At 40.2% G+C, this 26,446-nt stretch overlaps 1 protein-coding gene across 4 annotated transcripts in view; it reads right to left on the minus strand.

Moving 5' to 3' along the window:
- SH3KBP1 (SH3 domain containing kinase binding protein 1) overlaps nucleotides 1–26,446 on the minus strand; it is a 155,255-nt gene that overhangs the window by 77,439 nt on the left and 51,370 nt on the right. For all 4 annotated transcript variants that reach the window (XM_081199444.1, XM_081199446.1, XM_081199445.1 and 1 more), the window contains exon 3: nucleotides 14,821–14,944. In XM_081199444.1, coding sequence (XP_081055570.1) covers nucleotides 14,821–14,944 — 124 coding nt within the window. The remainder of the gene's footprint in view (nucleotides 1–14,820; nucleotides 14,945–26,446) is intronic.

Consider the following 26,446-nt stretch of genomic DNA (forward strand, 5'->3'; position numbering starts at 1 on the left):
GTACCATTAAGGCTAAAGCGGGACATAAATAGCTGTTCAGTCCATCCCTTCTTTATGTTCATGTGCAGCTTATGTAGGCTAATGCCCAACTTCACTGTGTTATTTGGCTGGCTGCCTGTTGACAGAACTGGAAAGAAATTTTACCAAGCCTGCAGATTGGTGGTGCTTTTGCTGATCGCTAGAGCTGTCAGCGGGACGCGGGCGGCGCTGTGGGTTAAACCACAGAGCCTAGGACTTGATCAGAAGGTCGGCAGTTCGAATCCCTGCGACGGGGTGAGCTCCCGTTGTTCGGTCCCTGCTCCTGCCAACCCAGCAGTTCGAAAGCACGCAGTACAAGTAGATAAATAGGTACCACTCCGGTGGGAAGGTAAACGGCGTTTCCGTGTGCTGCTCTGGTTCGCCAGAAGCGGCTTAGTCATGCTGGCCACATGACCCGGAAGCTGTATGTTGGCTCCCTTGGCCAATAAAGTGAAATGAGCGCGGCAACCCCAGAGTCGGGCATGACTGGACCTAATGGTCAGGGGTCCCCTTTACCTTTTAGAGCTGTCAGCAGGGCATTAGCCAGAGAGGACAGTGAGTGGGTGAGCGTGATCTCATTGCAAGCCCTGATGTGGGTCTCTTAAGGGCCTCAGGAGTTTGGAGATAAAGATCTGTTCATTGAGGGCTGGCTTCCAGATGCATCCACACAATTGTGACTCTCGACAGCATAGAGGACTTTGCATCATCATCTGCCATAAAGCCATTATTCCTCTCAGGTTTATGCAGCAGGCTTGTTTAGGGAGCAATATTTATACAAAAATGATATAAACAGTACATAAATGTTGTGGAATATTTTCAAATCAGTTTGGTGTGTTCCAAAACTACCTCTCCTTTACTCCCTGTTGTGGAAACGAATATGTTTGTTCAGATTTGGTCTAATGTTTTCTTTATTGCTATTAACAAATAATTGGATCTTATAACATTCATTCAAATCACATTTTTAAAAATTAATATAATGTAAATCATATTAAATATTCTAATCTTAAAATGTTATATATTTAGCAATCCTGTAAAATGTTACATTTTATCCTACAATAGTAATCATTTCCCCATGCATACTGAAATATTCAAACCAAATCAAAATGTGTTTTAAGAAAACTGTTCAAAATATGTAAGTAATTTAATTCTATTACTTCTGCACTATGCTAGTAGGTCTCCTTGGAAACTAGACCTTGTCTCTATAAGCTGTATATTTGAAGAGCTGGTTTTGCTTCCAGCAAAGAAAATTTGCATAGATACCGAAATGAGTCAAACACAGTTGAAAAAATATATGATGAAAACACTTATTGGAAGGGCATGATAAATCAATTTAATTAGTATTTTAATTTTTTTAGTCCTAAGTAGTTATCCCTGAACATTTCAATTTCCCCACTGTATTTGAAGCAGGGGTGTAAATTTAAGGGGTAGATCAATCAAGCCAAAGTTTTAGTTGATTCATTAATGTGAGGCAGTTTTAATCAATGGGGCTTTAATCTGCTCCTGTCTCAAACAATGGAAAAAAGTATACATTAAAATGGTAACCTTCCTTCTGAGAATTTGGAAATCATCAAATAGCTAAATATTTAATCTCTCTTATAGAAATTAATACACGTATGTGGGGGGAAGGCAACTATTTTATGATCTTATTTTACATACCAAAAGAAGCCTTATGAAGTTCCCATTCTTTAAATTGGTTCTCATGAATTCTCCCATGTCATTGTATTCAGTGTTGCAAAGCCCCAGATATAGGCAGTGAGTATTTTTTTCTTATCCAATATTTAGCACAGGTCATTCATGGTTGCTAAAATAATATAGACAAGTAATACCTGCTTATTTGTTCATAGTACATAAATTTATTTTAGGAACTGTGGAAGGATCAGTGTTTTTGAAATGGTTGAACCTATTAAGGTTTTGGTAACATGCAAATGTACTTATAATCTAACTAATTGAGAAGCTTTGGAATCAATCCCTACAGAGAAATAGGTCTGGAAAAGTTGCTAATTTTTCCAAGGGGAAAAAAATGCTAAAATGCTATTTTCCAAAAATCTAACTAGAGTTCAAACTAAGGTTTTCATGACTCTGCCTCCAAAGGAATCGTGCCTGAACATACAGCCTTCTGTTATGTTTTTTAGGTAATTAGATTTGCTAATAATATGTAGGTCAGCCTTGCTACTAATTCCTGAAATGGGAGTTTGCCTGGCCCATCATATTCTTCCTAATCTCCCTCCTTCTTTATCACCAACTCCAATAGATGTGGGAGCCCAAGAGAAGAAGGGGTAAGCATTTCTTTTCCACTGTAGTGACAGGCTATACACATGGCTCTGTCTTCATAATGTCTTATGGGAGAAGGGATACTGAATTGCTTGTGCACAGTGGGAGCATGTCACAGCTCTCTTTTCTGATGCATATACAACTGGCTCAGCGCTGCCTTTAGGCAGTGGGGTTGGGCTCAATTGTCCTTTGGGACCATTCCAGCAATTTCATTCTATGAATAAAACAACACCCTTTGCCTCTTGATTTATAGTCTTACACACCCAATGCATTTCCTGCCTGCCAAGCTTGACTTTTTTTCCTCGCGGTACATAATCATTTCAAGTAAAAGGTTTCAAGATTATGTATTTGTTATCTTCCAATTACATTGTCATGTATTTTTCACGCCACATTGCAAGTTATCTGCTGCGCAGTGACACTACAGCCTGGCCTACAGATGCTTCAGGATGAGCAGCAGAAACACAACAGAAAAACGCCTAAAATTTTGACATCTGCTGGCATCATTCACATGCTTTTAGGCATATGAATCTGTAATCATTAATTCTTGGATGTCACTGTTACGAGTCTAATTTAGTTTGCCATTCAGAAAAATTCTCAAGACACCAACAAAAATGAGTATATAAGGTCACCTGTTACATTTCTTTATCTCATCTTTTACAGCTCGAAGAACTGTTACACCATTTTGTGTCAAAAGTAAGAGTTGGAAAGACCACTTGGAGAGAGGTGTTTTACTTCTTGTGTAAGCTTAATGATTTAATTACATGTACATTAAAAAGTAAATCGTGATACAGGCAACAATCATTTTAGGCATGTCCAAATGAACTGCGACAGCCAACATGCGGGTCCTTTTGGAACCTGAAGAGGGCGTAATGAGGGAGGAGTGGGGCATAATGGGGTAGGGCACGCTTATACACTCCGCCGATGCATGCAGGGGTCAGGTACGGAACCCCCGCGCAAAATGGCCACCACCTGTATAAGTTATCCAAATATTTCTCCCTCCCCACACACAGAAAATTCTGCAGGAATCTAGAAAAATGTTCTTTGTGGGGGGAAATGGCAGGTTTCAAATATTTGAAGAAGATAGATGGAGACTACAGTAACTGTAAAGAAAAACACAGTATCAAACTAGGTGGCTTTGAAATGGGAAACCTATCAATAATAAAGAGCAAAAGGGAAAAAGAGAAAATCCTGAATGTGAATAGATGGCAATGATTCTGGAGTGAACAAGAGTCCAGCTCTTTGTTTGGGGGATCTTCCTGGTCATTTACAGCCATTTGGCACCACCACCCTTTTAGTTAGAACATGTCTTGTAAAATGCCAAAAATTACCCCTATTCCACAGATGGAGAGCCCTCCAGATGTTATTGTACACCAACTCCCATCAGTCCCAGCAAGCATGGTCAATAGTTAGGTATCCCCTTTCAGGTGTGCAGTTTATGCAGCCAAGGGTGGATTTATCTAATCTGCTTTACCTAACTCTTGTCAAACAGATAACATACGTGGATTTGAAGAATTAGGTGCATGCTAGAGAAGGATTCTTCAGCACAAGTTAGCATATATTCTTCTGTGTAGCCTCTTGAGACAGAGTTTGGCATAGGCCACTAAAGGCATAATGGCGGGGGGGGGGAAGGGGGGGGCAAAGAAACAAACAACATGGATTGTTCTAAAATTGGATTAGTATAATGCTGAGTTTTGGAGCCATTATTGTTAACATAGCTCTTTCACCTTTGGAGAAAATCTGGATTATAAATGTATTAATAAATAAAAATAAATCTAAGTACCATTATGCAATCCAATCACAAAAATGATTCTTACTTAAAAGAAGTGCACTATTAAACTTTTCTTGGAAGTCAATTTGCAGAGCTTTGACAGAAATTCATATCTATTTAAAAATTCACCCTTGATAACCCTAGATATCCGCATTTGGATTTTTTTAAAAGTATAACTGTCTGCTACAAAGATAGATATATAAAAATGCATGTAAGTCTTTAAGTAATTCACCAGCTTATTTTAGAAAGCAGTTGTAGAAAAACATTGTCACCAGATAACACACTTCAGCACTGTACTGTCTCCAAAGGAGAGACATGAATTTCTTAGCCAAAAAAAATCTACATAAATAATCTATGAGTTCAATCAGGATCCAACTGCTATTCGAGTTTTTATCTGTGTCAAAGAATAACATGTACTTAATGTATTATACTACAATGAAGATATCATTAATTACCATGGCAGACACTGACAGACCCAGACAAATGTATAGTATAAATCATCTCTGTCTAAGTCAGTAATTGAGAACTCAACCAATTGTGGCACTTGGATAAAAACTGCAGCTCTTACAAGCTTGTCATGGGCACACCAGTTAGGAAGCTTTATTATCATTTCTCTCAAACAAGAAAGTAACAGCAGCCTCCTAACTCCACCCAGACACAACTAAGTCTAGTGCTACCCGAGGACATAACTATATACAGTCATAACTTAGTTTTCGAACAGAATGCGTTCCAGAAGTCCGTTCGACTTCTGAAACATTCGAAAACAAAGGCGTGACTTCCGATTGGCTGCAGGAGCGTCCTGCAGCCAATCAGAAGTTGCAGAAGACACGCCAGACGTTCAGCTTCCGAAGCACTTCACAAACTGGAACACCTACTTCCAGGCTTTGCGACGTTCGAGTTCTGAGTTGTTCGTGAACTAAGCTGTTCGAAAACCAAGGTGCGACTGTAATGAGATTGTCCTCAGATAGTTCTCTTTTTTTTTTTTTACAACTCTTATTATTCAGTTGAGACAAGGCAAAAGTTGGGCCTATGGGCAGATGTCCTTCAAGTCTCTTCCTCCCTCTTTGATCGCAGACTAAAAGCTGAAAAGACCAAAAAACAAACATGCTCCAAAAACTATTCACTCCTCAGAGGCCATGTGAGGAGGGGCATGGGTGCAACAAAGCCCTGCCTTTTATAATGACTTGGAGGAAGGTTTCACTAAAATTGGGAAGGAACACAGTACAGTGGTACCTCAGGTTAAGAACTTAATTTATTCTGGAGGTCCGTTCTTAACCTGAAACTGTTCTTAACCTGAGGTACCACTTTAGCTAATGGGGCCTCCCTCTGCCGCCGCGTGATTTCTGTTCTCATCCTGAAGCAAAATTCTTAACCCGAGGTACTATTTCTGGGTTAGCAGAGTCTGTAACCTGAAGCATCTGTAACCCGAGGTACCACTGTATTGGGCTTACAGCCTGACTTTCCCCTACCCCCTCTTGCAATGTCTGAATGTTTCCATGTAGGAGTGAAAACTGCTCAGACACTCAATTAATGCAAACCAAACACTACACAATGAAGCAAGCGAACCTACTAACCTTATCATTGCAGTAATGGAACATAAAGAAAGAACGATGTCGTGGCCAAGAGCTAAGGAATCTTAAAATAGTTCCATCATGCAAAAGAACTCTGGACTATTTGAGCAGCAGCTTTGCATATCACAGGGCAAAATAGCTTTTGAAACTGAGGGGTTACAAGGACAATTAATAGCCTGCTGTCCAAAATCAATAGTTCCTTGGGCATGCATATACCCTCTTTAGATCCTATTCATTATCTGTAGATATATATCTTTAAGGAGTATCTATAAGATGACCTATAGAATTAGGAGTCAGGAGAAAGGCATTTTGTTGTATAACTAAACTACATTTGTAGCCTACAGAAGTGCTAGTTTAATGCCATTCACTTCAGTTAGCACATACTCCCACATGAACAATAAAATTCTCATTAGATTACCAAGCACCTAAGTGATTCCGAACTGCTTAAATAAAATATTCCCTTTAGTACTGCGGGGGTGGGCAGAGAAAGCTGTATTCCCTGCCCTTACCCCTTACTCAATGAACTAAGAATATGGTTAAATACTTAATTAAAAGTTAAGCCAAAATCACTTAAACAGATCAACAGATAATCTTTTTTCGTTGTGCAAGGGATATAAATAAATGAAAACCTGTTATTAGTATATTCTTAAAAATCTCAAAAACATTTTCAGTTCAAGACTGCAAACTATTTCATAGGGATACAATAGCAAGTTATTTATATTGCCTTCCTCCTTAGCAACATATAACAGCAGTTGTTTAACATCTCATTTTTTAAGGAACAGCTGATTTATCTCAAATGCAGTTTGAGAGAGCGTATGACTAATATCTAAATACAAAATTGAGTATCTTTATATGCATTCTAATCATCAAAGAAAATACAGTCAATGACCAATTAATAGGCTTCTGAAAGATGAATATGCGTGCCGAACCCAGAGGTGACTGAAAATGTCACCAAACATGTTACAAAAAGGGCAATATGTCTAACAGATTATGTCCAGCTTAGACGCCACTAATTTTTGGAACAAAAAGTTAATGAAAATATTATATATCTATATCTATATTCCCTTAGGATTCTTTTGCTTTAATATAAGTAAGCAATTCTTAACTTTTTCTGTTAAACAGGATAAAGTAAGATATTGACTAAAAATACAGGACAAAATGTCCTGTCATTTATGAACATATTTTTTGTTTCGTTTTAAAGAATGAATTCTAAAAATATAGCATTCTAAAATGAATTGTTCTTCAATTGTTCAACAAATTGTTTTTCAATCATGCATTTCCTTATTTTTTCCCCATGATACTCAGGAACCTTTAGGGGCCTCTAACAAGAGGAGAAAAATGCATTCTTTGGGATATAGCCAACTAAGTTATATTCAAAGTAGACCCTTGCAAATTAATGCACCTTAGTAAATCATGTCCATTCAATCTGATAGGTCTGCTCTGAGTATGACTAATATTAGATACAGCCTTTTGACTCCACTAGGAATATTTTCATTCCTAAAAGTAGCAAACATTTTGGTATATGGATTAAAGGAAAAAACCTTTGTGTTTTTTCAGAAGACTGAAGAAGCAAACTTCCTGTTTCTATTTAGCGATATCTCACTATTTCTTTCCTCACAAACTATCATTTAAAGTATTCCATTTTATGTAGAAGATATAAATGCTCTGAAGGTTTTCTGTTTCAGCAATACAGATTATTTAGTTATGTTGATTTTATATTTATTTTTAATGATAATGGTTGTATGTATATTTGTTTTTTACTGATGTGTGACTTTTAGTCATGTTTTAAATACAATTTTATTTGAATACCACTGGGAGAATTTTCTGACTGAGCAGTTTAATTTCCCCCCTAAAAATATATATGAAGGTGTATCCATAAAGAACAAAGCCTAGAACAGACAAGCTATCTACGCAAATACATATATAAGCAGAGTACTGCATGGTATTTGGCATCAAGATAAATGAATCATTATGACACAACATTGGGCTTTGTAAACCAATATAGCAGTGATTTCATTATGTTATTGAACATCTGCCACTTAAAATTAACCATGAGGGAAGCAAATGGTTATGGAATACCTCAGGGCCATACAGAACTGAGACTATCCCTAAAAAAACAACTAAGAGGTGTGGGATTATCTGCACGGTCACCTTTTATCCAAACAAACTGCTTGGTGTAACATGCTGTAGCATACGCTAACACAGTAAAATGTGCATGTCCTGCACTCAGATCACTTGCATGCATTTAAATCTAAAGCAAGTTTCCAAATGACTTTAGAAAATCCTGGAAGTCTCATTCATAGTTAAACTAGCTTATTCTTAAGAACAGAGAAAGATAACCGTTACAACCAGTGTTTCCCACCCCCAGGGGGTACTCAAGGGCACGCAGTACCGACACTGTTGTTGTTGTTGTTAAAAAGTGTGGCACTTACTGTACCAACTTCATGGTGAATACCAGCATGTATTTTTCTAGATAAAAAGCACTTGTTATAAATATTGTTCAAAGAAAAGGAACAGCTTATTAGGAACTGGAATCAAAACATTTGCACAGTAATATATGATCATACACTCAAGCTGGTTCAGAGAAAATGCTAAGCTAAACTATAGCTTAATATGAATGTGTGAGCATGAAGGGCCCCAGACAGGTTGACATAGCCCCTCTTCACATCTTACCACAAATGCAAACTTTTCCAGTAAAAAGACATTTTGCCTTGCTGTTCTAACCTGCATTCTCCATGATGCTCACTATACAGGAGAGAGAGAGAAAATTACTGTTCTAATTAGTGTACATGGTCTACCACAAGGGGGCAGCCACTGTAAAGGAGGAGGCCACATGACAATCCCCTAGCTCAGAGTTAGGATCAGCTTCAGAGCTTAGATACACAGACAAAAAGGGAGGAAAGCATATGTTGCCCAAGGGAAAAATAGTGGCTTCATCATAATTATTAAAAAATTACTGAATTGGTATGCTGGATGTCATAAACCTGTACATTCCATTTTCAGAATAAATACATTTTTTTATCGCAAGTACATAAGATCAAATATATTACATGACTGAACACAATGCATTTGCCATTAATGGAGTAATCACCAATTGCTTCATGGGTTAGAAGGACAGCATAATTTGGATGTAGTGAAGATGTGATGACATAAAACCAATTAAGAGTCACTTATTTTATTATTTAACAAGGAAATACAATTTGCGCGCGCTCTCTCTTATTTAGATTGTGGATGTCATTTAAATGCTTTCATAAACAAACACCCTGGATTTTTATAATGCACGGTATAAATCAGCAAAAGCCCAAATCTAAACAATATACAGGAATGTAACGGAAATGTCTCAATTTCTTTGGAACCTGTCTATAATGGTTGTTTTCTCCGCCCCACCCCCCAATCCTATAAATGTTTTATCAAATACATTGTGCCATATCAGCCTTTCCTCCCTTCTGTCCCAGATACTGGATACCATTTTCACCTACCAAGAAACTGCCGCCTTTGGCTATAAATGGTTTCCCGTGTGTGTGCATTTATTCCCTCAGTTGGTTCTCTCTAACAAGCACCTTCCAGTCCACTGTCTCTCTCCACTGTAAACTACATGAATGGGCTGTTGGATTGACTTTTAGTTTCTTAGGCCAGTACGCATCTAAACAGTTCCGATAGCCCAGGCTATTTTTCCTGCTCCCTCTCCTCTCCCACATGCTACCTAAATGTTCCCCAGGACAAATTTAGGGGATGCACAGGGAGAGGAGAGGGAAGTTCTGTTGCCACAGACAACAGTGCTTGAGCTGGAGGGAATTCTTGGCTGTATAGCACCCTTAGTGTCCTGACACAGGCATTTCAAGTTTAATCTCATCTCTTTCATGCAGCATTCACACTGGCCACAAGTCTGGTAAGAGAAAGTGATACACTTCTCCTTAACAGTTTCCTCATTGCAACCCATTACAGGAACAGAATGTAACGTGCCGGCTCTACAAAGATGAGATTGTTGATCTGTGTCTCTGGCTCTCATTCTCATCGCCATCATTTTATGCCTATAAATTACAATACAGGCAGAGCAGATGCTCCAGGGTACTGCTGCAAGTGACCTACCCCCAGGTTCAAAACAGGAAATGAAATTCCAAAAACTTTTCAAGCTCCTCTGTCTGTGTTCAGCATTGAAACACATTAACAGAAATCGAACCAAAGAATCATGGCCGTGTCAGGAATGTAGTATCCTTTAAATTCCTCCAAAAATGAAAAGACCTGCAAATGACCCGGCTGCTCCTTCAGCCTGAAGATCAATAAAATTGAAAAAGAGGGCCAGAGCTTTACATTAATTTGAATACAGATGAGAGATAAGTGGGACATCATTTTGAGTCTTATCTGCTAGACTCTAGAGAGGTGATTAAGGTCAAAGAGTGTCCTATATATTTTTTACTAATAAATGAGGCAAAGAGGAAGCTGAAGTCCAAGATAGGAAGAGGTGGTAAGGGAACATCTAGCTACTTTGCATAAATCCAAATCTCCAGGGCCTGATGAACTTGATGGATCAGGGAAATGCTGAGGGACATAGTGTATCTTGATTTCAGTAAGGCTTTTGACAATGTCCCCCATGATATACCTGCAGAGAAGCTGGCAAATGTAGACTGGACAAGGTAAGTGTTAGGTGGAATTGAAGTTGGTTGACTTGCCAAACCCAAATAGTGCTCACTAATGGTCCCTCGTCATTCTGGAAAAAAGTGACAAGTGGGGTGCTGTAGGGTTTTGTCCTGGGCCCGTTGTTGTTCAACATCTTTATAAATAACTTGGATTAAGGAATTGAGGGTGTGATGGGATGATGAGCTGCTTGTGCGTAAAATCGTAGTCCCTCAGAGTTTGTGCAACTCCACAAACCTCTGTCTGTGACAGAGCTCCTCAGACATGTCTGCTCTAGTCGCTTGCAGATTCCGACAGTGGTTGTTTTCGGAAGTGCCTCCAGCATAAAAGCTCCTTAACGGAAACACGTCTTCGGGACTCGCGGCGTGACAGCTTCCGGCGAGGAATGGGTCTCCCTATGGGAGCTTCAGACACTTCCCCACTGTTCTCGCTGGACGTGTCCCTGAGCCCTCCCTCTTGCTCGCTTTCCCTCAGAGATCCACCCCTCTCCCTGCTAGTTCCTGCTTTAGCTGCTGAGTCTCTCTCAGCCTCCGTGAGACTTTCCTCCAGAGACCCGCCTCTCCCCCTGCTGGTCCCTGCTTCAGCTGTTGAGTCCCTCCCAGCCTCCGTGAGCCCTTTCCCCACCTGTTCCTCCGATGGCAGTTCCCTGACAGAGGGTATGCTCATCAAATTTGCAGATGACATCAAATTGCGAGGGGTGGCCAATGCCACTTAAGACAGAATCAGAACTCATGCTTAATGTTAACAGACAGGAGAACTGGGCAAAAACCAACAAACTGAATTACAATGGGGACAACTGTAAGGTTCTACACTTAGGCAGGAAGAACCAGCTGCACAGATAAGATAGGGGACACCTGGCCTGCCAGCAGTATGTAAGAAAAAGACCTAGGGGTCTTACTAGACCACAAGATTAACATGAGTCAACAGTGTGATGCTGCACCAACGGAAGTATAGTGTCCCAAGAGTACTGTGTCCAGTTCTGGGCACCACAGTTCAAGAAGGACACTGACAAACTGGAACGTGTCCAGAGGAGGGCAACCAAAATGGTCAAAGGCCTGGAAACGATGCCTTATGAGGAACGGCTAAGGGAGCTGGGCATGTTTAGCCTGGAGAAGAGGAGGTTAAGGGGTGATATGATAGCCATGTTCAAATATATAAAAGGATGTCACATAGAGGAGGGAGAAAGGTTGTTTTCTGCTGCTCCAGAGAAGCGGACACAGAGCAATGGATCCAAACTACAAGAAAGAAGATTCCACCTAAACATTAGGAAGAACTTCCTGACAGTAAGAGCTGTTTGACAGTGGAATTTGCTGCCAAGGAGTGTGGTGGAGTCTCCTTCTTTGGAGGTCTTTAAGCAGAGGCTTGACAACCATATGTCAGGAGTGCTCTGATGGTGTTTCCTGCTTGGCAGGGGGTTGGACTCGATGGCCCTTGTGGTCTCTTCCAACTCTATGATTCTATGATTCTATGATTCTAACTTCCATATGCAGCTGGCATAGACCAGAAATGGGAATGATGAGTCAATCCATAAAACAGTCTGGGTCCAAACTATCAGGACCCATGTTGAAGTTGCAAGGAGTCAGGAGGCTTGACCCATCATTTTTTAAAAGCACCTTTGATACCATGCTACATTTCATTTCCTCATCATTTTTCTACCTTGTACAAGTCTTAGTACAATGATTTAGAATAGTCAATTTTCCTGTTTATCCAGCTTTCATTTGCTTTCTGACATACTGTGACATTTAAAAATCTCTTACATAAAAGTGAACTTGCAGGAGACATTAAAAATTAAATGGTTAGTACAAGCCCAGGCATACCAAAACACTATTAAAAATTGCTAGGATTTAAAAGTTGTAACAGGATGTACTTCCTTTCCATTTTAGTGCCCCAGATAACAGAGGCCCAGCTGCCACAGACCATATGGAGCCTTCTATTACTTGCACAAGCGTAACCCAAAAAACCCAATGCCAAGTCTTTTAGAACACCGAAAAGATAATGCAAAAATTCCACAGGCAAAATGTATCAGAATCTTTGGTTTTCAGAGCCTATATATTCTAGTACTGTATATCTTCATCAAACATCTCATATCACATGGCTTGGGGTTGTTGTTTTTTTTTTGTTTTCTTTTCCCCCAACTTGATTCTCCTACCTGGGACCTTACATAAGTAACTAATAGGACTTCTAAGTGCTGTCTTGTTCTTTCTAATCTGCCATAGATCACCTACTTATCTGCAATACTTTATGGATTTTATTCCCTTGTCTAAGTAAATCCAATCATATTCTGCAACAGAGGTGGTTTTTTTGGTGGGGGAGGGACTTTAGCTTAATGCTATGTTTAATTGCTCTCATTATATAATATTCTATCTACTATATATTTTGGGAAGTTGTCTGCTTGCTATGTGTTTGGACACCTCTTCAGGTATAAGCAAATTTTGCATGATGGTTCCTGAGTTTCACGATCAGGTTTTCATCTAAGTTAGGATACAACTGGATGCCAGTTTGAATCAAGATGGTGGACTGAACCTTTCTGATTGCATTGATCCTTAGAATTCCTGAGCAATGCCAGGTATGATGCTGCTAGTTGCTTATATAGGATGATTGTTAGTTTCACAGACTGCCTGGATTCAGTCCTTTGGGTTGAGTTTCTTTGGTGGCTCAAGAGCCTAATACAGTGGTATCTTAGGTTACAGATGCTTCAGGTTACAGACTCCGCTAACCCAGAAATAGTACCTCAGGTTAAGAACTTTGCTTCGGATAAGAACAGAAATCGCACGGCGGTGGCACAGCGGCAGCTGGAGGCCCCATTAGCTAAAGTGGTACCTCAGGTTAAGAACAGTTTCAGGTTAAGAACGGACCTCCAGAACGAATTAAGTTCTTAACCCAAGGTACCACTGTACTGGTTTCTGGTAAGTTTTTCCCCCTTAGTTTCCAGTAAGATTTTGACACAAACAGGCACTTTCTGCCATGAATAGCACATTTCAAAGTTTCATAGTCACCAAGGACTTGGCTTTGAGATAAGAAACAGAAGCTGGTAAGCCTCCAAGGTAAAAAATACAACATTTGTTCTTGAAATAAAAATCCTTGAATGGTTCCACACTCTCTGGAGAGCATAACTGGCAAGGCAACCCACTGACATAACTATGTCAAAATTGCACGTTTTCTTTCAAGCAATCAAAACATATTCTATTTAGCAGGATCAGGTTTTTAAGCTGTTGCATGGACCTAACTATATTCGAGAATATCCTGGTTATTTCATCATACTACGATGCAAGAAAAGGAAGGGGAAAACTGGTACTGAGATAATAAACTCAGCATGTTTCCAAAACACACACACACACACACACACACACACACACATATATATATATATATATATATATGGATAATATATGTGGGTAATGTAAAATGTATATAACCAGCATTGCCTACTTTGCACAATTAACTACCGAAGTATTTACTGTGCTTTTCTAGATAGCTATAAACCACGGGTGTCAAACACAAGGTCCGCGGGCCAAATCCGGCCCGCCAGACCTCGTCATGTGGCCCGTGTAGCCGCCACCGGCCACCAGCCTTTTATTCTGGATATTTTTTTTTGACACAAGAAAGCCGCCTCTTCAGCGCATGCGCGGCAGCCTACAAGCCAGAGAACGTCTGCCCTCTAGCGGCGCTGGCCATTCTACACAGGAAACCTCCACTTTACATGCATTCAGGAAACCTCCACTTGTTTTTATATTGAGCGCATAAAATCCTGTGATGTGACAGATCCAACGGCTGCCTGAACCCTTCTCTCCTGTACTGTAAGTACATATGATGTGGACACATAGTCCTACAGATACAACCGGCCCTTTGAGGGTGACCAAGCTGCTGATGCGGCCCCCGATGAATTTGAGTTTGACACCCCTGCTATAAACAGTCACTTGCCAATTATGAACTTAGTATGGGGTGGGAAGTTGGTTACTGCAAATGTGCCTTCAGCAACAACCAATGGAGAAAGGCACACTGCATCCTTTGAGCTGACAGAAACAACACACATAAAGAAACCTGGCCACACAATGTGCTTCAGCACATCCACAGTTGGATAGCATGCACTTTTATATTGGATTTTCTCTCCTTATTGGATTATCTGCAAATTGGAAAAGGCTGGGGGGGGGGGAGTGCAAGCTGCCACTTGGAGAAGAAAGATGTGTAGATACCACCAAAATGAAATGAAAAGAAAGACACAAGTAGCTTCAGAAGGACACTAAACTCTGGTGTTGACAAGCCCTATGTTGCCATAAATCTACCTATAACTAGCTGCTCCTTGTTAAAATAATTGCACTCAATAATGAAGCACTTTGGTTAAAGAAACACAAGTGATTCTGTACTTGATAAGAGAGCAGTATCCTCAGATGGGAAGACACAGTGACTGAATGTTTGAATTGGCTTTCATAAACCTGTTTGCCCATCTGACAACTTTTCCCACCCTTAATGTATACACATTTGTCCAGTGTATAATTTTATGGTTGGAAACATTCCAAATACAGTTTATCCTGGAGCTTTTAATTTAAAATATATTACCTTTTTTGGAGGCTCTAATAATTGTCTCAGACAACAGTAAAGGACTTCCATTGGAAACATCATGTATAGACTTTTCGGGTACTTTGATGACAGGACCTTCCTTCTTTGCTTCTTTTTTTATTTCCTGTATAAGAAACAGAAACAAAGAAAGAAAGAGGGAAGAACTATTTAGAATGTTTAGGTATGAACTCTGAACCTAGGCCCCAGAGCATTACAAAACAAAGCAATGACAGACTAAAAGTAATACAAGTTAACAACAATGTAAGTTAAACTCCAAACCAAATTAGTTTAACTGAAATAGTTTAATTTAAAATGCTGATTTTTTTCTTTAAAAAGCATTTCCTTTTTAAAAAGGAAAAAAACTATTATTCAACAAATAATAAAAAGAAACATTAAAATGCAATAAAGCAAGGTGAAAAGCATTTATGCAAATAGTAATAAAATTATGTAAAATCTAAATGAATGAGTAACTGCAAGTAATACAAGACAAAACAGGAAGAGGGCAGATTAGGGAAGGCTGCATGGACCGCTGATTATCACACTTACACAGCCCAGTTTTAAAAAACTTGTAGAAGCACCCAAAACAAACAGAAAGCTGCCTTTGCAATGAAACTTAACAACTTCAAGGTTCAAAGTCTGTCTGCACATTTACTACATATGTATGCCAGAAATGGTCTTATAAAAGCTGGAACAATTCAACCTGGGGAAAGATTTATATTTGTATGTTATAACTAAAAAAAACCCAAACCTGTTCCTGGTTGGCAGGCAGAAGGTGTAGGAGCACATGAATAAACTATGGATATTTTCTTAAAATATTTCTACCCTGTTCCCAAGGCCACCCTTCATTGACTTATTTGTGCCCTCAAATTGTGTCCCACCTCGCAAAGCTATGACTGCAGCTAAATTAGACTTTTCCTGCTCATGGTAATTTCCTGGTATATCTCTGGTTGGTTACACAATACACTATAAATGAAAGCAATGAAATGTGCTATGCTGTCAAGAATCTGAAACTTCACTGTTGGTAGATTCCGACCAGATTATAGATTGTGAGCAATGAACATGAAGTTTAATGTTCTACTTAAGAGTGCTATTCCTAAAACTTTACTTGCCTTTGACACTGAAACCTCCAAAATCACAAAACTGATTATAATATTTTTATTATAGCCTTGACCTATGATGCAACACTTATTGCTCTGAAAGCAGAAATAAGAGACCTCAATAAACAGAGCTCTAAAATCCATGCCAATGGACTCTTGGTCAATGGAAAATGGTATTTTCCTATGAGCACATAGCAATTCTGTGGACAAGGCAGAGGCCTTTCTCCAACAATACTTAAGTTTTTCCTGGAGACATTCTCAGCTAGAGAAAACCCTCAAAACTGTACAGGGTAGTCTAAATGTGAAAGCTAGGTTCCTAAATTATCCCTATCTCCAAACTTCTGACAAACTGACCCGAAATCTCCAAATTTAACAAGCTTTAGGTATGTACATAGTACAGGTTTGAAATTTCAGAAGTGTAATCTCGAAGTTTAATGAGTAATGGATTACTTTTATAGATTTATCTAAACTGCTTGACAATGGTAAATGGTAAACTAACCTCTTCCGAAAGTGGTAGATAGCTTACAGGGTGGGGTAAACAAGAGAACTCTAGCAATTTTGTTAAATAATCATTTCTAACAATCATGGATTGTTTTCAGAATTTATTCACACCATTCAAAAGCAGAATACCTATTTTTAGCTACTGTGTCTAAAGACACAACTTCCCTTCTATCAAAATATTTCCTCTTCTTCAGACTGGAAACTCTGCACCCTGATGATCAAATTAATCTGCTACAGAGGGAAAACAAAAACAAAAAGCAAACCCAACAACCATTAATATGGAAATAACGGGGGGAGGGGGAGGGATTCAGAGTTACCTGTAATAAAACCTTAAACCAAACTGTCAACGGGTTATTTTCTTTTCTGATCTTTGTCTAAATGTTCTGTTAGTCTTGTGTAAATTATTAATTTATTATTCCCAACACCAGTTCAAAATTTGTATTTATGTCTTTCACACATACATACATACATACATACATACATAAATAAATAAATAAAGGTTTTTTTCTTACAGCAAATTCACGCTATGATTTTTGCAAAATAAAAATCCAGGAAACTTTGCAGACAATTATCAATGCTGTGATAGGCTTTTTACACAAGTGGAGGCTTATATATTATGGGATTGACACCCATAACGGTTAGTTCAGTGCAAAGTAATAAGGTAAATAACAACTTAGAAATCCCAATTCCCACCAAATATCAAAGCCAAAGAGGATACAAATATTATTAATAAATCAGAATGAGCTTCTAAAGAGAGGACAACATTTGCGCCTCCTCATCTGCTGCAGGGACTGAGGAGAAGGTGTGCCAGGCATGAGTTTTAGGGCCACTGGTATAGTGCCCAGCTACTCATACACAAATCTACTCATGAAGAGATGGAAGCTCATGTAATCACCTACCCAGATAAAGAGCCTGGCTAGGTATTAGAAAGGGGTGAAGGGCTGAGCTCCTATGTTCTAGAAGCTCTGTGCTCAAGTGCTCAACATTTTCTGAACCAGATAATGGGGAACTTCAACAGATGTGTCAGTTTTTTTCAATGATTTTGGTTAAAACAATTCAAGGGGGGAAATACTGACAATTCTAGTCATATTCAACACAACTGATTCCTATGTTACGGGAGAACTACTGTGTCTCTTATGCTTTCAAACTAAATTTAGGCTTGGTGACATCACTAGGCCCAATACCAAGGAAACCCAAAAGACACTCTTCTCCAGCCCATAAGGGAAGTCATTCAACACAGGAGCCAGGCTTAACATACACAATATAGTTCTATTGTAAGAGAGCCACAGAAATCTGGGATACATTCAGCTTTCATTATCAGCATCTCACTCATGTAGAATAAAGCATCATGAAACACTAGGAAATCTCATGAAGAACATGATATAAACAAGCTTGACTAGAGGATAATGTGACATTTAATGATGTGTTGCATTGCTTTTGTCAGAGTGAATGAAAATTTCTGGTTATTTTATCATCATTCTTGCTTAACCAAGGGAGGTGGGAGCTATAAACATTTGGGTAGCAGAACAGCAACTCAAATGGAAATATGCAGTCCTTTGGAACAAATCCACAAGTTAAATTAATGTGAATAATTTATAGAATTACTGCAAGCTCTGGAAGCTCCTACATTGCATTTTACTACACTGTAATGACATAGCAGCTAATGGAGGGTAAGGAGAAAAGCAAAAATGAAAGAGCTGGTGTGTTGTGTTTTTAATGTGAATCTAGTAGGACCTCAAGGTTTCTGGAGAACAGCAGACACCAGTAAAGGTAAAGATAGAGGCCTACATGCTAGTGTTATTCCAAAATGAAATTGTTCCTTTTCACATACTGGCAGTTCAGCAGCTCAGGTAAAAATTGGCTTCAAACTTCTCAAAGAATTGAGCTCTGAATGCACTGAGTAAGATGGTGATTGAATGGGGCAGACAGAGTTATTTTCTTTGAGCATGCTCCATAGCACCACTGAATCACCTATAATGCACTTCAATGAAAAGTGAATTTAGTCCTGGACACTATTCCCAATAAATCACATTAGGACCACAGATTTAAAGGTACAGTGGTGCCCCGCAAGATGAATGCCTCGCAAGACGGAAAACTCGCTATACGAAAAGAGTTTTCCACTTTGGAGGTGCTTCGCAAAACGAATTTCCTATGGGCTTGCTTCGCAAGACGACAATGTCTTGCGAGTTCCTGCTGGTTTTTTCCCTTCCCCCCTTTTCTAAGCCGCTAAGCCACTTATCAGCTGATCCGATCAGCAGATAAGCCGCTAATAGCGCTAATCCGCTAATCCTTCAATGGGCTTGCTTCACAAGACGAAAAAACCGCTAGACGAAGAGAATCGATTCTTTTCGTCTTGCGAGGCACCACTGTATAGAATAGGTATGAACAACCTATAGCCCTAGGACTGCATGGGACCATTAGCAAAAAATTTAAAAACCCTCTGCAAGCCATTAGCTCAAGAAGAGCAATGTACCTGCTTCACTCACAGAAAACAACAAGGAAGTGGCAGAAAGGGAGGGGAATGAACCCTGCTCACCTTTGGCTCTGGCCCCATCCACTACCCTTGAAGGAATGTGGCCTTCTACACAAATAATCTGTACCGGAGTTGGGAAATTTATGGAATCAGCAGACAAGACTTCTAAGTTACATTTTGAATTGGAGCAAGCTGATATACTCTCTCTCATTAGTGCTAAATGTTTTGTAAGATCTTCCTAACTTCTTCATCCATGTCATACACAAACAATGTTTTTCATGTGAACTTTTCTGCTTCAGGCACTGTGGTGTTTCTCCAAAGTACAAGGTTTCTGTCCTTTCCTGTTAAAATACCTTCTTCCTTCCCGTTTTTCCCTTGAAACCATTGTTTCTAAACATTACTGTGTGTTTCATTTCCCCCTTTAAAAGTTCTCTATAATAATCCTACCCTGGTGTATACTTTTCTTCACCCTCCGTAACTGCATCTTTTCAGAAATGATGCTTTTACAAACTGTCTCTGCAAGTGATCTGAGTGCTCTACAGTTCCAACTCACTTAACAAGCCTGCACAAATGAGGCTCCTACAATACAAGAATGCCAAATTCCTTTATCCCGAGTTTCTCCATATTCCAGAACAATCAGTTGCTCAGAACATAACAGATTTCACTTATTGTTATCAGAGAATTTTAAAAAAAGTTTTCACTTGACAAATCTATTGAGATACAATCAAACTCTGTTCCCCTCCCAAGTCTATGCCAAACTCAGAAACAGAAGTACCTGCAGTTCTCTATTTAGAAGCTGTTTTGCAAAACCACTTCAGCTCTTTAGAAAACTATTTCAGAATTCAGAAAATTATTTTTAGACATTTATGTTGCAGCCATAGCACTTAACTTTCCAATTCCGAAAATGTCAACTGTTGCGGCTGTCAGGGGGGAAAAACAGAATAGAAACTAACAAATGAATAGTACCAAATGTGTAAAATGCAGAAGAGTCTGCTACCCAAAGTCTGGCCTAAGAAATGCAGAAATGATAGTCTAGGACAGGGGCAGCAACTTTTTTCAGACCATGTGGTGGACCGGACTATTTTTTTTTGGGGGGGTGGGGGAATGAACAAATTCCTATGCCCCACAAATAACCCAGAGATGCATTTTAAATAAAAGGACACATTCTACTTATGTAAAAACACGCTGATTCCCGGACCATCCGCGCGCCGGATTGAGAAGGCAATTGGGCTGCATCCAGCCCCCGGGCCTTAGGTTGCCTAACCCTGGTCTAGAATCAATGATGGTCATATGTATACCTTAACATCAGACTTAATTGACTGATATTTTAAAGCAAAAATGTAAAAACAAAAAACTACCCCACTGACATGACTGAATTGAGAAATGGTGTGCAGTAGTGTGCTAGTATTCATAAATTTGTAGAGTTGGAAGAGTCCCTGCATATCATCTAGTCCAATTTCCTGCAATGCAGGAATCTCAACTAAAAGCATCCAACCTCTGCTTCAAAACTTGAATAAGCCATGTAGCTTTCTTGACTCTGACAATATTCATTAGCTACAATATGCAATCTTTCCCCAAGGTAAGTGATAGTGGCATGTTACGTTAAGCCCTTATTTCTCTCTCACTATGTCCTAGTGACTAGGATACAGTTAACTTCTTCAAATGATTTAGAGAATTACTTCAAGAAAACTGATATCAAAGCAATCAAAGGTGGGTGGTGATCTAGCTGCGTCTAGATAATGGTAGGGTGAGTACAGCAATAATGAAAAAACACTTTTGCTATATTTTGATAAAATGTTTTCCACAATTACAAGTTCTCCTATTTCAAAAGCATATTCTTCAGAGTACTAGGCTGCATAGGAAAATACAAAACTGGTTTTCAAAACATGTTATGCAGTGCATTTGAACGAATAGCACCCTCCTCTTCCAGGACACCGCCCTGAAGTTTACTTATCTTTTAGCTTTTCTCTGCTTAGGCCTGGAAAAGAGGCCTATTGTATAAACATCCAACTTGCTGTTTTCTTACAGCAGATCTGTTTAATTTCAAATATTAACAAGAGGCACAGGTGAAGTATAGCACAGCACACTTTATTTAGAAGTTCTACAGCAGAGGCAGTCAGCGGAAGTTTACCCAAGTGCAGCTTCTCATTTTTTTGTGCTCTGATCTAGATGCAAGCAGCCCACCAACTTCGAAGGGCTCGCACACACATAAATAGCATTTTCCAACCTGCTGTGTACCTCAGATGGAAAACTCACATCTGGTGAGAAGAAACTGTCTTGTGTGACATTAAAGAGCTTAGTACCCGAGAGCCCACAAATGCAAAACTCCCCGATCCTTCTACTCCTAGCAACAGGAGCTTCCTATGTTCTGCACTACACCTAACACAGCCAATATAAAATGTGGAACAGGAAAGTGTGGCTCAGTGTGCTCTGTGTGGGCTAAGTGTGGTGCTGTTGCTTAGGATGGGCTGCTAGAGATGTGGGTGCAGTTCCCAGGGTCTGCTGCACCCAAGGAGACAGGTTCACAAGAGTTCACAGTCCCACATGGTATTATATGAAGTTGGCATGCAGAAGCTGAGATGCTTTCTAACTCTACAATTCTATGACTCAGTGGTGGATAGGGGGAGGGCGACTACTGATACAACTACCAGGAGCTGCTTACAGCCAACCAACTGAACATGGGGGGGGGGGCGTATGGATAGCTGAGTAAAGAGAAAAATAAAGCTGTCCAAAGGTCCAAACGAGGCAGACAGCTATCAGAACGAGCCTACAGGTGTGCTCCCTCTGCCTAGTAGGTGTGTGTGTGCTCCCAATCTTTTCTCCTGATTGTCCATCGCTAGGTAGCTATGGGATCACTTAGGCATTTGTACATGTACAGTTCCACTTAGCTGCAGCTCCATGGTGCGTGTGGTTGACAAGGGGAGAAAGGAGGGAATCTCGCTATACAGGAAGAATATAAACAGCTCTATCACACTCTTCTCATTTGTCTGCTCCTGTGACTGTGTGGTTAGCATATTCTCTGTAATAAGATAAGACCCAAGCCACACTTGCTGCTTCCTATTACAAACGTTCCTCTTTCACACAGTGCTGCCAGGCACAGCTCATTGGGTATGAGTTTGCTGATCTAGCATCCATTCTGCCTTTTTCAAATGCCTCGCCCTTTGCTTCCGTTTGCGAGGTTGTTCTCCTTCACATAGCTTTTATCCCACAGTGGGGCTTGAAGCCTTCTCCTGGGGAGACCATGGGTTCTCTAAGCCTACCTTCTACTTTTTAGGTGTAGACCTGATTGTTGTGATTGGAGTGGCAGCGCATGGAATACGTTATGTGACATCTGCAGCCACCGCATGTTGATTGGTGCTCTCTGTAGACAGCTAATATGGAAGTGTCTTTGGGAATGAGACTATGGGCTCATCCACACTTCCGCTCATCCTACTGATTATTGCTGAATCATAACAAATATCCACAGAGATTTCTACAGACTGGTGTTTGTTCTGATTCAGAGGTAAACAGCGGGTTTCGCTGGGGAAAGAGATGGGGCAAATGAATCTTGGGTTCGTGCCTACAAAGCACGGGGCAGGTGTGGACAAGGCCTGTGATTGGTGGATGGCAATGGTACTGCTAGGCCTGCCACTGTTGTTGCTATGTTAGTTCTCCTTTCTACTGCTACTGAGTTTTTTGTTTATATTTCTGCTGAGAGAGCATATCTATGAACTATTTACATAGGGGAAACCTCCTAATACAGTACTTTCCATCTTAGCTGATTCACAGAATTGACAAACCAGCACATTTTACTTTGCAGTTTACTGTTACTTTATCCTATTGTTGCTTTTAGTGACATCTTACGGGAAAGAAGGCTATACTATTTACAATAAAGCAATTTCTGTGGGGGGGGGGATGCTGGAAATTACATTAAACACAGATAAATACTAATCTTAAATTAGCACTACCAGTCAGAAGTGCCGAGTTCCACCTGGCATTGCAGGGCTCATTGTGTTTGTGTGATATCACAGAGGCCTGGTGGGGCCTGTTGCCAGGGTGGGGAGGCCTGGCGGTGGCCTTCAAGATTGGGGAGCTCAGTCCCATCCCCATATACTGGGTGTGTGTGTGTGTGCATAGAGTATGAGCCTATGCTACCAGTGGGCTACATAGCAAATTAAAGATTGCGGCCAAAATTCAACTACTTTTTTTTTTATAAACCATGTGTGTGTGGGGGGGGGAGAGACTTTGAGTAGCGGATTACATGCTATTTTACTCAAAGTTTTTGTTAAATTCCCATAGTTTTAGAAGTATCATGCTACGCAGCATGTGAAGCTCTTGTTCAAAGGTCCTCAAAAGCATCCCCTCTCTCTATAGGAGTAATTGAGCGGCTCTTTGAATTCTAGCCAATGTTATGATGTACCATGCCTGAAGCAGATTAAAACCAAGATGAGAAGGAAACAATGATTGATACTAGAGATCATTTGCAAGCATATGGGCAATCTGTAATACATTAGGTAGCATACCTACAATGAAATATGCAACTTGGTAAGAGAGGGCAGGCCCAGGCCACCTCTGCACTGCAATTTCACGTAATCTCTAACCACAAGGTTTTTCAATCAAGGCGTTCAAATTCATGAGTTCCAATGCACAATTATAATCAAAAGCAAAAACCCACGCTGCAGCATTTCAGGTTTCCTTCTTTTATACTGCATTTTCTTCTCCTTCCCCCCAACTCAAACACAGTTATTAAAAATTCCCTCAGTGACAACACAATCCCCAACTCCTAAAACAGCATTTAGACAGATTATTCTACTTTCAGAGCATAAAGCTTTTAAAGGTTGTTTCAAACAACCACCAGATAGTTCCAACAGTTTACTGTTTTAGATCTTGAGCTAACCATACAAACATTCATTATTTGGTTAAAGCTGCAAGGCCGGGGGGGGGGGGAGGGAATCCACTGTACCTACATAAGTACATAAAAAACTGTGAAATCCTATTATATGCAAAATGCAGTAAGATCAGAGTCAGCTCCTGGGGGGGTTTAAAGCCTCTTTTCAGATTTGTTTTTTTCAAAGGAAGTACGTACAAAAATCTATTTTTAGACCTACAGTGTATATGTTTACATGGTCTCCGCTACTAAAGAAACAACCATTCCTGCAAATGCTCCTGAATCCTGTTTTTTATCTGATCAGCACTGATTGCAACATTATTATTCAAATCATGCCCTACATGAGCCATATGTGCTGTTTGACTTGAAAATCAGACAATAGAAGTAAGCACTACAGCTTGACAGACTAATGTCAGAAACGTTTATGTTAACTCTGCTTGTACGCCTCTTGACATTTTCTCAAACAGACATACTGAACAAGTTTTCTCGACTGCTCAGAATCCATATCCCAAGCTAGAAATTTGCCAGAACAGCAGTTGTTTTTCACTTAATTCAGCTTTGCTATGATTCTATCTAGCCTTTGCCAAAAATTGTACTGCTGCTGGCCTCTTTTATAGTCCAAAACATTTGATCTATATATTTTATGTACCTTTCTTCCATTGGATGTAAAGTGGTATACATAGGATTGCTGGGTGTGCTCCTAACCAGCCAAAGACCTGTGTAACGTAAGCAAGGGAGCTATTGCATGTGCCTTCAAGACAACAGCAACACTCCCATGCCAATCATTCTCTCTGGGCTATCAGTCCCTTTAAGAGGCATATTCTTGATTCACTTGGAAACTCCATTATTTACTTAGTCATTATACATTCAGTGGAAGAGGAATATGAGTGGAGTCTTTAAAATCAAGTCTAATTAAGCACATCTTATTTGTAAGTAGCTTGTGAAGAACTTGTACATCTGTGCATGCATCTGCACATGTGGTACCGTATTTTTCGCTCTATAACACGCAGATTTTTTCTCCTAAAAAGGAAGGGGAAATGTCTGTGCGTGTTATGGAGCGAATGTGTGGAAAAATAAGGCAAAAATCAAACCGCGCTTCAGGGAGAAGGGAGCTCCGTGATACAGGAAGTGGCAGCTTTCCTGCATTCTGCCTCAGGGTCTTACTGCCCGCCCTCTCTGTTTCCTTGCTGTGTTTGCTCAAACGGAACAAAGAGCAGGGAAAGCCCCTCCCCTCCAGGCAAGTAGAGAGGGAAAGCAGAGCGTCCGAACAAAGAGCAGGGAAAGCCCCTCCCCTCCAGGCAAGTAGAGAGGGAAAGCAGAGCGTCCGAACAAAGAGCAGGGAAAGCCCCTCCCCTCCAGGCAAGTAGAGAGGGAAAGCAGAGCGTCCGAACAAAGAGCAGGGAAAGCCCCTCCCCTCCAGGCAAGTAGAGAGGGAAAGCAGAGCGTCCGAACAAAGAGCAGGGAAAGCCCCTCCCCTCCAGGCAAGTAGAGAGGGAAAGCAGAGCGTCCGTCCTTCTATCCTGTCCCTGCTCCGGAGGAACAATGTTTGTGAAGGGAAGAGAGACTACAGGTTCGGCTTAAAATTCTGATTTGACTTCCTGCTTTTTGTTTTTGGAGACACACAGCATTCAAATATGCTTTCTTCCATTTAAAGAGGGAGAGAGAGAGAGAGAGCGCACGCTGGCTGGCTTGGGTGGGTGGGTGGGGGGAAACTTTTGCCTTCCTTTCCTCACGTTATAGCCCTCTCCTGCATTCTTAGCCTTCTGTGTTTTTCCTTCCCTCCCCACTTAAAATGTGGTTACAAAGCATGGATCCACATGGATCCTCAGGATCTTTGCATTGGGTCACCCCAAATTCACCATCAGAGCACACAGCATGTCCATGGCTACAGCCTGCCCCCCCCCCAAAAAAATCACGCACCCACTGTTGCCTGGGGCTGCAATGGTGCAAAAACGTGGTTACAAAGCATGGATCCACATGGATCCTCAGGATCTTTGCATTGGGTCAGCCAAAATTCACCATCAGATCACATGTCTGTGGCCACAGCATGAAGCACAAAAATGATACGTCCACTGTTTCATTCAGAATATTTTTTCCCTTGTTTTCCTCCTCTAAAAACGATGTGCGTGTTATGGTCAGGTGCGTGTTATAGAGCGAAAAATACGGTATATTTTTCATTTACTGACAGCCCTCCAGATTGCAGCCACAAGATAGGAATAGATTTTATGCATTTTGAAATTATTCCTTTGAAGCTTTGCCTTCTCTAAGTAGGGGTGGGTGTGTGGGTGTGGGTGGATGTACACACACACACACACACACACCAACATATATATATATATACACACAGAGACACATTCAGAAAATGGAATAAACACAGTAATGTTCAGTTCTGTGTTGTTGTTTTTAATGAAAGAATCCAGCATGGAACGACTTGTTTCTTCTCTGCTTTAGCTCCACCATTAGATAAGATTTTCTGCATAAAAAGAAATAACATCAAAGCAGAGCTATAGGGCATGGAAATGCTGCCTCATAGTCAGTCTTTAATGCCACTCTAAATGGCTTTTGAATAGTTGTATCACAGCCTAAATATATTTGATAAATTTATTTTGAAGATTTATATGCTGCCTTTCAAAACATAAAGCATTTCCAAGGGGGCACACAATCACTATAAAACCATTATAAAATCTA

The sequence above is a fragment of the Podarcis bocagei genome (genome assembly GCF_964188305.1).
Source record: "Podarcis bocagei genome assembly, chromosome: 6".
In the NCBI taxonomy this organism is placed as follows: Eukaryota; Metazoa; Chordata; class Lepidosauria; order Squamata; family Lacertidae; genus Podarcis; species Podarcis bocagei.